Source organism: Amblyomma americanum, chromosome 11 (assembly GCF_052857255.1).
Source record: "Amblyomma americanum isolate KBUSLIRL-KWMA chromosome 11, ASM5285725v1, whole genome shotgun sequence".
NCBI classification, from domain to species: Eukaryota; Metazoa; Arthropoda; class Arachnida; order Ixodida; family Ixodidae; genus Amblyomma; species Amblyomma americanum.
In genome coordinates, this window is record NC_135507.1 from 5,328,147 (window position 1) to 5,341,418 (window position 13,272).

At 48.9% G+C, this 13,272-nt stretch overlaps 2 protein-coding genes across 2 annotated transcripts in view; one reads left to right on the plus strand and one right to left on the minus strand.

The window, feature by feature from the left end:
- Window positions 1–729: 729 nt before the first annotated feature.
- Window positions 730–3,865, minus strand: LOC144109513 (uncharacterized). Its single transcript, XM_077642338.1, has 2 exons — window positions 3,548–3,865; window positions 730–1,160 (listed from the first exon to the last, which is right to left on the minus strand). The coding sequence occupies exons 1-2, from the start codon at window positions 3,849–3,851 to the stop codon at window positions 730–732; spliced, it is 735 nt and encodes a 244-aa protein (XP_077498464.1). The 5' UTR covers window positions 3,852–3,865.
- A 349-nt stretch (window positions 3,866–4,214) lies between these two features.
- LOC144110883 (uncharacterized) overlaps window positions 4,215–13,272 on the plus strand; it is a 35,532-nt gene continuing 26,474 nt past the window's right edge. Inside the window, exons 1-2 of the mRNA XM_077643950.1 lie at window positions 4,215–4,308; window positions 7,676–7,736. Of these exons, the coding sequence (XP_077500076.1) occupies window positions 4,215–4,308; window positions 7,676–7,736 (155 nt within the window). The remainder of the gene's footprint in view (window positions 4,309–7,675; window positions 7,737–13,272) is intronic.

The following is a 13,272-nucleotide window of genomic DNA, read 5'->3' on the forward strand; positions in this document are numbered from 1 at the left end:
GTCCTGCGACGCTGACGCAGGTCTTCCCCGGGCGTGCTCCTGGTCGGATGTTGAGCAGCATGGCCTCGGACTTGATGGGGAGAGCTTCAGGCCAACTAGTTCCGGGTAGGAGCTGACCCTGGTGATAGCCTGCTGTACGTTCCTGATGACCTGAACCCTCTGGCGCCGTGGTTCGCGGCACCAAGGGGCAATGTCGTCCGCGTAGATGGCAATGCGGACGGGAAGTTTCAGTTCTTCTGGAAGGCAGCTGGGCCATAACCAAGTTGAAGACCATGGGGCTCAGCACGCTGCCCTGGGGAACCCCTCTAGTGAGGGCCTGGGGGGCACTGGTAGCGCCTCCAGCCCGGACGCAGCTCGCGCGGTCCTTCAGGAAACCCCGGATGTACCCCCGGAGGTTGGCGGTGACACCAAGGCAGTCCACAGCCTCGAGGATTGCCTCATGGGAGACATTGTCAAATGCCCCCTTCACATCCAGGAGTGTGAAGCAGATGACGTGGCGGGAGTGACATGCATCCTCAAGGCTGGGCACGATATCTGCTATGGCACCAGCAGTACAACGGTGCCTCCAGAACCCAGACTGCTGTTCGGGCAGGAAGCCTGTGGCCCCAGCGATCCACTCCAGCCTCCCCAAGGCCATGGTCTCCATGAGCTTCCCTGGGGTCGAGGTCAGAGAAACCGGCCTGTACGACAGCAGGTCAGCAGGTGGCTTGCCCGCCTTGAGGACCGGGATCACCACGGCTGTGCGCCAGGCTTCAGGCAGGCAGCCTGTGGACCAGACTTCGTTGTACGTCTGGAGCAGGCTTGTTCCGCAGCATCTGATAAGTGACGCCGTCTGGTCCAGGGGCACTGCGGCGCTCGGAGTGCAACAGGGCAGAGGAGAGTTCCCCCCCGTGAGGGCCGTGGAGCAGACGGCCGTGATGTCCGCAGCATGTCTATGTCTGCAGGCTGGCTGCATGTAGTTGCGCCTTGGGTAGAGCCCTGCAGGAGGAGGGCCTCTGCTAGCTTATCAGCCAGCTGCTGGTAAGTGATTCCCCCTGCCACTGCGATGGCCAGGTAAGGGGCCCGCTGGATGGGAGGCTCCAGTAGCGACCGGAACAGGTGCCACGCCCTGGCACTCCCTCTGGCAGCCACCAGGGAAGCACAGATACCTTCCCACGACTCTGCGGTAGACAGAAGAAATCTAATTTGGATGAGAAGTTGCTCTGTACTTTTCTGAAAGCAGATCCTTCGACCATTACAAATTCTTTTAATGATGCGTTTGTATCATCCATTAGGGAATTTAAAAAACAAACTGTTGTTTCTACCATTCAATACCAAGGCAAGAAAACAATTAATTCTGCTGCGTTTCCTTCTGTTGATCAAGATGAGTTGTGGAACCTTATTAGGACGCTACCAGACAACAAACCACCAGGCTACGATAAGATTAGACTGCGTGATTTGCGAAACAATTACTCTAAACTTAAAGATGTACTTTTACATACACTTAATGGGTGTTTCAAGACCGGAGAAATGCCATCAGGTCTGAAGATCTCAGTGCTAAGACCCATCTACAAGTCGGGAAAAAAGACAGATCAAACAAATTACAGACCAACTGCCATACTTCCAGTCATTAGCATCCTGATGGAAAAAATTGTGCACCAATATATGACATGTTTTTGTGAGAAGTATTCTTGTTTGAGTACTACACAGTATGGTTTCCGTCGTAATATTGGTGCGGTTGAGCTTCTCGAAGATTGCTGTGATTTTATCAATGGTAACTTGGATGTTAATCAATGTGTTTTTGGATTATTTTTGGATTTATCGAAAGCATTCGATACCGTGGAGCACTCCGTTCTGTTACGTAAGTTGGAAAGTATTGGATTCCGTGGACCATACCAACAATTTTTTGCAAGTTACCTTTCGCACCGTAAACAAGTAGTGAAAATTAAAGAATCATTTAGTACTTTTTCTCATATTCAGTACGGCGTTCCACAAGGTTCTGTTTTGGGACCCTTTTTGTTTAATGTTTATGTAAATGATATGGTTAATCTAACATTAAATGCAAAATTATTTCAGTATGCTGATGATACAGCTATAGTGATATCCCATGAATCAAGCCCACTCGCACTGAAATTACTTCAGTACGATATCAATAAAATAGTAGACTGGTTATCTGGAAATCAAATATACATAAACATAAACAAAACTGTGTTAATTTGTTCAGAAATCCGCACAAGAATGTTGATCTTACCCAGTCGGTTATTCTGCATGGTAGCAACTGTGCCAAATGCGAATGTTCGCCACTACACTACTCGAGCAGTGTTAAATATCTTGGCCTATATTGATTCCAACATGTGTTGGTCTTCCCAAATTGACTATTTATTAAAACGACTCAGTGCTCTTTCTGTGCAGCTTTATCGTATCAAATACACTACACCTATAAACTTGCGTCAGACTGTGTATAGATCTTTAGGAGAATCTATCCTTAGATACGGTGTTTCAGTGTATGGTTCTTGTGCACCTTGTAAGATTAAGAAGGTAGATAGTTTCCTGTGCAGAATCTCCACTAATTTATTGTATGGCACTGCTTACGAGAAGTCCGACCATAACACCAGAATGGTTAAAGCAGGAGTTATTCCTCTGCATGACTTCTACTTGCAGGTGGTAGTTCTGAGAAACTACTTTTCAGCACAGTTTAAGCAGCCAGATAAAAAACCAGAGTCGCTTAGGCACATAGCGCGTTATAAAGTTCCAAGCGTTTATACACATTATGGTAAAAGGACACGACAGTTCTATATACCCTACCACTTTAACAAACTACCTGCAAAGGTGTTTGATTGTGATTCATTGACGGCTGTGAAATCTGGACTGCAAGCGTGGTTTGAAAGTTTTAAAGAAAGGAAATACTGAATTGCTTTCTAATTTGTATCTTGTTCGTGTTCTATTTATTACCTCCAGATTTTCTTTGCGTTACATTTATCAATCGCTAAATTTGTTGACTGAACTATATGTAATATTTCGGCTTTGTGTTATTGCTAATTTTTTTTCTTCTTCTTCTTTTTGCATTGTAAATTGTGCAATTTCAGCGTTTTGTATTGACCGCATGCTGTTGTGACTGCCGTGGCCCGCCCGCAAGCGCTTGCGCTTCTGCGGGCACACGCTATGTACTGTATATACATATCTTGCAATAAAATTCCTGTATGTATGCATGTATCCATAAACACATCGCGGCGTCCCAATGGAGAGGTCAATGCATGTGCAGACGCCCTGTCGGCGGACAAACGTGGGGACCCCAGTGTTCAAAACATGCAGCCTAGTACCGGCGAAGGGCCTCAACTAGGTCCCGGCCGCGACGATCCGCCCTGCAGGATCCCCACCGCGGTTGAGCCGCGTTGAAGTCCCCGCAGAGCACACAGTCGCCGCCAATGAGACTGACTAGCTGTGGCAAGGATTCGGCGTCCCTAGGGGTCTGGGGGCGCTCATGTACTCTTGCCACAGCTGTGTCAACTCGACCCAGCCTGACCCTCACACAGACGAACTCCATGGGGGCCACAACCACACCACTCACCGAAATCTCCGCCTGGGCCAGAATCCTGCGGACGAAGATGGCTGCGCGGGAAGGTCCGGGGATGGCGGTCCTCGAAGCATGGGTCCGCCTTACAGGAGGACTGCTGGCAGGAGGTCCTGCAGCCACAGCCGATGTACCCAGGCAGGTGTAGTTTGTCCCGCTGCAGGTACACCTCCTGGAGGGCCAGGACATCGTACTCCTCCAGCTGGAGGCGGTCATGTAGCTCGGAGAGACGGGGTCGAAGTGCCCGGCAATTCCACTGGAGGACCCGTGGTCTGGGAACCATCTGCGGTGTGCTAGCCATGATAGCTAGGCTGATTCTGCTGGGCCTGCGCCATGCCCAGTGGTGGTTGGTGGGCTGCTAGCAGGAGCTGCGTGAGGGCCTGGAGGGTGGCCGCAAGATCCGCGTCAGCTGTTCCAACTGGCCGCTCAGGAGGAGAGGTACGGTACCAGCGTGGGGGATGGGTAGGTCCTGCGCCATGTTGGGGGGCCTGCAGATGTGGCCTGGGTGTGTCAGCCGCTGTGGCCTTGACGGCCTGGGCATACGATTTCTGCCCTATCGGGTGGTCTGACCGGATGGCCCTCCTTGACACTGGTTCCGCAGCGGCTGCAAACGCAGCCGCCACACGTCGTTCTTCCTGCCAACGGAGGCAGGCCAGGTTGTCCGATGGGTGGCCTCCGCCACAGTTCATGCACCGTGGTGCTGAGGCGTCACAGGCACCAGTCCGGTGGTGTCGTCCGCAGCGGCGACAGCGACTGGGGTGGGTGCAGCTGGCCGTCACGTGGTCAAGGCGGCCACAGCGGCCGCACTGTATGGGGCGGTGCAGGGCTGGCCGCACTGGCAGTCGCAGTTTGTAGATAGCCACATGGGACGGTGGTTTTGGCGCCCCAAAGCGGATCTGCAAGGTGGTGCTCTGGCCGCGCCGGACTCCCAGGATGGGCACTGGTGCTTCTAGTGCTGAAGGCAGCTCATCGTCCCCAAGGTCAGCAGGCACTCCGTGACCGCGATAGCGCAGTATGTGCCCGCCCTTTAGTACTGTATACGCCTCATTTGTCCTCTCGACTTCACTAAGCCCTACGACACCCCATTTAATGCCCGCTAATTCTTCGGGCAGCACAGCTAGGCTATAGCCTCACTGGATAAGGTTGTAGCGTTAAAGGTTGCGAAGTTCAGATTCCACTACCCGTCTCCTCACTTTCCCTAAATCAGCGGAGGAAGTACCGGTCGCCCTAGTGATAGCCAGCATCAACGCGCCGACACCATTTTCAGGAACTCAAAAGGCACCATATATAACTTTCCGAACGGCCGCATATCGCCTACACCTTCCTCTTCCTTCGTCACACCCCATCTCCGCTCCTGTAGATTAACCTGATCTGGGTCCCAGCCCACTCCTCCAACCCGGGGAACGAGGCTGCCCACGCTAGCGCCCGCGGATTCGTCGGCCACGCCGTAGACACTTCCGACCTGAGGTCTGCGAGTAAGACTGGTCTCATTTCAGGAGATTACCTATCACTATCACCTCAACAGGGATGTTTACCCACCCCCTACAGATCCCCAACCAAAGCCCAGGAAGTCGCCTGGCGACGGCTAGAGACCCACTCCTTTCCCAACCCGGTCATATATTCTCACATATACTCGGTTAGTACTCTCCTTGCAGCACTCACTGTGGCGATAAAGCCTCGTTTACGGCCCTGTTTAGTTATATTAAGGACTTTAGCTGGAGTTTACTGTATGACTCTGGTCTACTCTCCGAGGAGCTCCCGCGCGCACGTGCTCGGCATGCATACACAAAAGCCCGGAAATACTGGCGGCATAACAGCGTCGCTATGATGGCCGAGGATTCCTAGCATTGGTTACCGCGCGCATCCGCCAGGACACCAAGAAAGCATGCATGGCTCTCACAGGCGGCGCCGCTCGATCCGGTCTGGCGTTCCCACGCCAGCGTATCCGCATACCACTTCCGCGGAAACATGCAGATACGCGAAGAGTTTTACGAGGGGCCCTTTCGTTTACAGACATTCATGCCAGCTCTGAAGGCTGAGCTCCATGTACGCGGAAGCTGACGCGAACGCGAATGCGACGGCGGCATGCGACGAGCGACTCCGTCGCGAGAAGCACTTTTGCAGTGTTGCTGGCCTCGCCGCTCGGATCTGCACCAACAGAAAATTTCGCTCGTCGCCCAGCAGTCCCCCGCGAATAGGCTATCAGAGCCCCACTAGCAATTTCCGGTTTGTCACATAGTTTCTCCTCCGAGATCGACTCAAGCCTCGACAAGCGCGTCATGTTGGTCATCGCCGCCGGTCATACAGCAAATATTTGATTTGCTGTATCCGTAAGGCAAACCTGCACCATTTAAATAATGAGAACAATCTGCTTGTCGGTTCCAGAGAGCTAACATTTGGAGCGGGCTATACGAGCGGGCGTACTGAAAGGAGAGATTCGTGTCGAGTTGCGGGTACTCGATCCACCGTACCGCTTCGCTCCAGCTGTATATACGCGCAGAAACACTCGCAGCGCGTATTCTCACTTTCGTATTACAGTTTGCTCACTTAGAAGCAGATTTCGGTGGCAGGTTATGGGAGTATTTTTTAGGAAGGAGCGTTGCACGATCGCTGTTTAGCGCCTTCCGCACGGCGAGCAGACGACGGAACGCGTGCACAGTCCAGACAATGCGCGTCCGCCCCGTCCGGCGACCGGATGGAAAGTTGGCCAACTTCAACTTTTGTGCGGGTCCGGCCGGCGCCGCATTGCGGCTATTGGCTGCATTTTACGTGACGTCAGTGACGTTTCTTGCCCCTCCACCTCGCTTCTGCCAGGGCAAGCTGGCCGACCGTCGATTGAACTGGGGAGCGAGGCCTAGGCGGTGGCAGCTATGTCGCGAAGGATATTATTTTGGCCACGCATTGATATTGCGAGTGTTCAGAGCAACTGCAAACTCTTCCGCGTTCAGCAGCGACGAGTGACAGTTCCACTGGCCGTTGACCAAAGCATAACCTTGCGCCTCTCTAGTAACGCGATAGCTTTAAATGACTCGATCGGCGGATAGCCCAGTTTCTGAGTCGCTCTCCAAGTAAGTGGAAAATGCCAAGTGGTCGTGAGAATAGTGACGTAGGAAATAGTTTCGCAGAACAGAAAAAGAAATAGACAAGTAGAACTGTTAATTTTTGATTCGGGGGCCGGCACGTAACATCTACAACACTGAAGAACGTTCGTAAGATGTATTAGTGGAAGCCTTGTACGAGCACTTCAGACCCCACAGTAGGCAAATTGCATTAAAGGAACACGTAGCTAATTAGTGTCCCCAATTAGCACCACAAAATAATATGGACAATGATGCGTAATAAAGCCGTACGTTACGGCGCCAGTTGTGTCGATGTCTGCGGCAGCGTGCGCCACGGGGCCTCCAAGTGACTGTTGGGACCCTTTAACGCTACTACGTCACACTCTTTAGCTGAACTTGTGTCCCTCAAGTTTTTTTTCTTTTCAACGCCGAGGTCTCGGTAAACTATGGCTTCGTTTTGTGCGCAAGAACGAAAGTTGTGTGTTCAAGGACAGAAGACCTATTGGTCAGGGGAAAACCTCAATGTGTTCCAGAATTCTCTTGCCTCAGGACAGTTGCACAGCTACGAAAACCGCACTTATATTGGTGACGACGAGGAAGAATTTCTATTCAACTACGAAGATACTGTTAGCCTATTTAGATGCATAACGACGCTCAGGTTCATCTAAATTTGAAAAAAAAATCCTTGTTTGTGGGTAAGCCACTTATATGCTATTCTTCTACGTTGCATTGAATACTGCTCCTGAAAACAGTTTCAGTATTATTGCATTTGATTAAAACCCTAATTCTATTATTGGCTTCCCGGTGGATGACAAAAATGACTGTTCCTTGATCTATTCGCCAAAACAAATAAACTGCGGTACTTCGATGCAATGCTTTCAAAAGACGACGAATCCTGCTCGAGGGAATCCGCTCTCTTCACGTGCAGCCAGAATTTCCTGCGCACGCACAGAAGAAGAAGAACTGCGCTGCCGTCGGACCGGTTTTTCATAGTGCGCCCCGCACTCCGCATCCAGGTCTTCCAGAGACGCCAGTAACCTCCTGAGCTGTCTCCCCTTGTGCCTAGGCTCCACTCTGTCTTCGTCGCTCAAGAAATACCACGTCGGCAAAAACCATGACGACGATGGGTAAGCGAGCCGAAATGCATGAACACGCTGCCCGGAGTCGCCAGTTCAACACGGGACGCATTTTTCATTTAGGGAGCCTTTTTCCTTGCTGGTTTTGAATTAGAATGATCGCTGTGTTTGGTCCCAGAAATTCTGCGCATCGGTGTTGGGTGGTAGCACATACTATGCCCGACAACTAACAACCAGCGCTGACTCTTGACAGCGTCCTCGATAATGAAGTTAGTCCTGGCTCAAGCTCTGGCGGACTAGAGCAAGGCCCTAGACACTGGTCTCGGAGCAGGGTTTTGGAGTCCGTTGTTAAAGGTCAGGCCTTGGAGTCGGGGTGGATTAGGGTGCGGTTGGAAGAGCATGACTGCTTCTGTTTTCGCGACGCAAGGTTGTATCTCTATGAACTGGGCGCATTCACTGCTTGCTAAGATACTATGCCACCATATAGAGCTACGGACAAAAAGCGTAGCGCCCAATATGCGAGTTAACTATGCACAGTTTCTACTGGATATTAATCTGCATTCCCTCCAGGCTGTTTGATGTGTTTTCGGTAATTTTCACTCTGTCGCGCAGCGCCAAGCCAGTGGTTATCCCCTACATTAATAGGGCGTCCCACAACCTGAAAAGGTTTTGCAACAAGTACGGCGTGCCGCTGGTCTTCTCTGCGCCATGTAAATTGGCCAAGATGTGTCCCAATGTCAGCCGCTGCGGCCCGGACAGTTCCCGCCGCAGGACGAAGCACACAAAGCCGTACGTGCGATGTGCCACGTGTATGGTATACAAAATCATCCTTAAATGTGGGAAAGTATATGTCGGGTAGACTAGCTGTGTGAACGAACGTGCCAGGGAACATGAACGTTCACTTGGTAACGTTTCCGACTCGTTTCCGCTCACTGCCGCCCCTGCAAAGATGAGAACGATCAGAACTGTGAACCACGACTTAAGCGTACCAATATTCTAAGCAGAAGTAAGGTCAGATTAGCACGCGAATTATCCGAAGCGCTTTTTATTAAACAAAGGGGCGACATGTGCGTCAGCACCACATCAGTCTCCCTGCGAGACAGGGAATACAGGTTAATAAATAGACGAGAGCATGCAGTATGCTCTCTCTAATCTACCGGAAATTTCCCACCCGCATGCGCTCTGGTCCTTCATTGTGTATAAATGTAGAATGTGTCGGCTTCATTAAAGTTCGAGTCAACACCCGTCCTGTGTACTTCTTTCTTTCTGTGTCCTCGTTTTTGTAGCGCTGAAAAAACCTAAGAAGCCATGCTTCACCAACTAGCCCCACAACGTGTTTTGTTATCTGTCGTGACTGCCCGCGTGATACTACCAGCAAAGGGGCCAGCAGGTGGTTTACTTCGAAACAGCCCGTCTCTTCTGGCAAACTTATCACTTTCGGTCCTGGTTGCTTTTCTGTTCTCTATTTCGATTCTCTATTTCTATTTCTATTTCGTTGCTGTTGTCGTGTGGTTCGCCTCCTTGTGACGAGCAGAAAGAAACGCTAAATTAGTTCCGTAAACGTTGTTCATTATACGCAGTCATTAGCGTGAGTATGTCAGCTGTTCGTGGCTTCTGCTTTCAAGAGACACCAGTTGTAACAGCCATTATTCGAACAATGAGGTTTCCTTACAGCGCAACTCCGGAGGGTTTTCGAGCATTTCGCGCTGACTATCGGATCGTATTTCTGGGACCTCTCTGTCTGAATACCGATAACAGCTTTTTAAGACAACAAGGAAAACAATTATAAAAGCGGAAAAATCTGAAAACCAAAAAGTGGCTAACGGCCAAAGTATGATGTCGCCATAGGCGAAAGAATAACGTCGCAGATATTGCACAAACAAGGAAAACTAGCGTGTCCGTTGATTGGCAAAGGTAGTGATTAATTGACAGCTTAGATTATTTTTTGTCTCGAATCAACAAAAACAAGTCGAAAAATTTTTTCCAAGCTTACACAGTGCGTATATTGACGGTGTGCAGCTCGCGACGTTACACACTCAAGATTTATCGCAGAAGTTTGTTACATGAGGCCATCAAATGAGAGTTACACTAATGAACGTAATCTCGCGCGGCTCCGAAATATGCCACACATGTCCAAAAGACTTCGGAGAACGTACACAGTAACAAGCGCGGCGATAGGAAAAACGGAGGAGTTGATTACAGGACCTTACAAATTGACAGACACTATAGTGGTGTAATGCGACGAACTGCATAAGCGTAATGCGCTTTTTAAGATGATACTTTTGCATTTCAAGCTTTTCTATTTCATTTTCTTATTTCCTCATTATCTTCCTGATTTCATTATGGCTCGGTAAAAATTTTATTCTTTACATATTTGTTTCATTTGCCCTTTCCTTTATTTTGGCCGTATCTATGGCTTTCAAATGCTTCTACATTTGTTGCATTATGCCAAATTCGCCTTGCTTGGCGTCCCACGTTGGATCAGCCAATGACACGCGCTCGCTGATATGATTCCGTGACTCGCGCTCGCTTTCAGCGCTATGACTTTCCAGACACGCCACTCGATTGGGGATGTAGCTGCGGTTGTCTTTCTGCCTCTCGCCACCTCTCCAGAATGGGGAGGGGGGGGGGGCGGAGGATGTGGTCATGCTTGCAGGCGCTGGAGGCTTAACTCGGCGGTCTCGCAGAGACACACGCCGGCATTTTCGCCTAATGGTGGTCGCACCGCTTACGGAGTAAAAAATAGAAGGCGTCACGTCACTTCTCTGCGTCACGTCACTTCAGGTAGCAAAGACTTATGTTACTCCTCCTGTAAGTTGTGCCTTTCTTTTAATTTCAGATACAGGTGGAGGCGCAGACGCGTCGTCGAGTAAGTACTGCGCCTTCGATGGCACCCACGGATGTAGCCATACAATCTACTCTACCAGCGTTCGATGTTTATGGAAGGAAGCAGATCAATTTATATTTCCTTCTATTCATAGGCAATTGTTTGGTGAAGATTTGCAGGTAAAACAGAAGAAAAAAGGTACAGAGCCATGTTTGCTGCAATTCCTCGTCACGAATCACCAACCAGCCCTTGTCTTTACCCTATCATCGCTTGACGTCTTATGCTGCAGTGAATAGTTTGCATATTCACAATTTTATTGCTAATATCTATTGAAGCTGTCTAGAAAGGCAGGAGTGAAATTAAATTTTCTCGCCAATTTTCTCCATCATTAACGTGTTGTTACGGGTGTACATGTACGCCGCTGCGAATTCTTGAGGTTTAAGCTAAGATTGTGTTATCCATCTTGGTCTCGGACGTGTTAAAAACTATAGTGGTGTCATTGAGAGATCCTTCCACGGCTAAATGCGTAATCAAAGCGAAGCAGCTAAGCCAGCACGCAGCAAACCCAGGGCACACAGCACGCGCACAGCTCTTCAATTCGTCCACTTGTACGCCGACGTTACAACGTCCATTGCACTGACATACGACAACAGAAATACGTGATTGGGGCGTTTCTGTTCATGGACGAGTGGCATATGGCTTCAGGCGCAAGACATGCACCATGTCGCGGTGAACGCATGTGTTATTGATTGAGGGAAAGCTGGATGATTTTGCAGGTCACTACTGTGACCTGGTGCAGTACAAAATATGAGCCATTATAAAGCAGAAGTTTTTCAGACAGCCGCACGCTTAGATACGGCAACCGGTGGAAGACGAGGAAGCCAGGTTACTATGTGGCCGTGCAGGTGTAATAGTGTTGCTGTGAGGCGCACAATTCTAGGAGACAGGTTAGAGTACGCTGGCGGGGTTGGTCGGCACAGGCAAGTGTGGGCAAGTGCGTGTTCAGTAGGCGGAGAATCAGCAGCAGGAAGCAGAAGGTATAGATGTACTGTGGCGTCGCGGCCGTACAAAATGTAATGAAGTAACTAGCCGGCTCCGTGATGTCTCTATGAGTTACAGGCGAAGTAACATGAGAGAGAAGCATGTATCGTTCACAGTAATAAGAGGAAACATACATCGAGAGAAAGTATGTGAGCGTTTTCCTGAGACGTCTGTCAAGGAAATTGGTTGCGAGCGATAGGAGATGATCTACATATGTTTGGTGGAACAGCAACTGAGAACACAGGCTCGATCTTTGGGCAGAAGGCGACTTAGGAAGGTAATTCTTTAGATAACTAACAATGAGGTCATTCTAGGATAGTACCGTGAGCATGCGATGCGTGCTCATCGTTATCTTGTGGAAGAATTGATGCAGCTTTACGTGATTCATTGTAATTCCGAAAAATATGTCCTATTTCTCTGGCTACTGACGACTTATACTAGATTGAGGAGAAAGATCATTACGCAATTTTTATCTCGGAACCTCCAGATTAGGTTTCTTTTCCCGTACGCGCTCTCCTTTCAGCGCCTAGCCCAATCACTGTAATGTGTTCTACTGCTATCATAGTAATTTATCCATGTATTCCAAAACCACGTGGATACGCAATACCTGAGGCAAAATACCAACATTTTAAGCAATATAATCAACAGTTTTCAGCTTTATTCTTTAATATGTCTCCAGCAAGCCGACGCATACATTCGTTTGTGCGCTTTTCACGTAGAAAAAGTTCGTTGGCTTTCTAACAGTTTTCGAACACAACTTAGTTCATATAATGGATCAACAACGACGCAAAATGCACAGTATTTGTCAGAGTCCAAAAAGCTGGCCTCTGAGGTGTGTTGTGGGCCTTTTTTAACATTTGTGGAAGCCCAAAGTGTTTTAAAGGTGAGGACAACAGTTCGTTTCCCCTTCGATAGATTTCGAAAGCTGGCGATGCAGAAGGAATCACACAGCATGGGGTTTAATGAAACTGATAAGGCGCTTTACGTTTGACAAAGGCTATACATAGCTTCCCGTAGGCCCTGTACATATATGGTAAGGCCCGGAGGATTACTGGAAATGCAATATCTGATAAGTGGATTCCCATTGCTCTAAGCTAAAATACATCCTAATTAACTTTTTAGAAGGGCAGCCCGTAAAAATGGTTCCTACTTGAGCGACTGCCTCAGCCGTCGCCCTAAGAGTTTACTATCGTGGCCACGATATTGTGGCCACAGTTGCACCCACAAAAAGGCCAACTGTAACTGAACCCCTCCCCTGCGTTTTGTAAAGTTATCTTGCAAACAAAATGATTGCGTCACACATCTTCCTCATTTTCGTGAACATTATGTATAAAAAAGCATTTGCCCTTGTACTTCCCTCAGTTCTAGTGAATGTTTACTTCTTTTGTATGTAGGCGTATTTGTAATAGACCCCTAATTTCGTTACCTTTGCAAGGAGTGATTTCATTCTGATTTCACCTCTACGGACAAGCTGGCCAGTTCAAATCAGTTCTTGCGCGGAAAGCATGTGACAAGGTACTTCTGATATATATGTTTTGCTATCACCCAAGTTTTTGTGTTGTGATGTTGCACGAAAAGAGTTACCGATCTGCTCTTATTTGTTGTTTGTGTCAACATTTTATTCCTATGTCAACAGTGGAACTCTCGGTGTCATGTAAGTGCTCTTGAGTTGAATTTTTTTTTCTGGCTCAATATCAAGGTCCTACAATATAAAAGCCA

Coding starts and splice junctions, on each gene's coding strand:
- LOC144109513 (XM_077642338.1), bottom strand. CDS start 3,851: ATGGCTAGCACACCGCAGATGGTTCCCAGACCACGGGTCCTCCAGTGG. Junction 1,161..3,547: donor TGGCCCAGGCGGAGATTTCG/GTGAGTGGTGTG, acceptor TGTCTACCGCAG/AGTCGTGGGAAGGTATCTGT.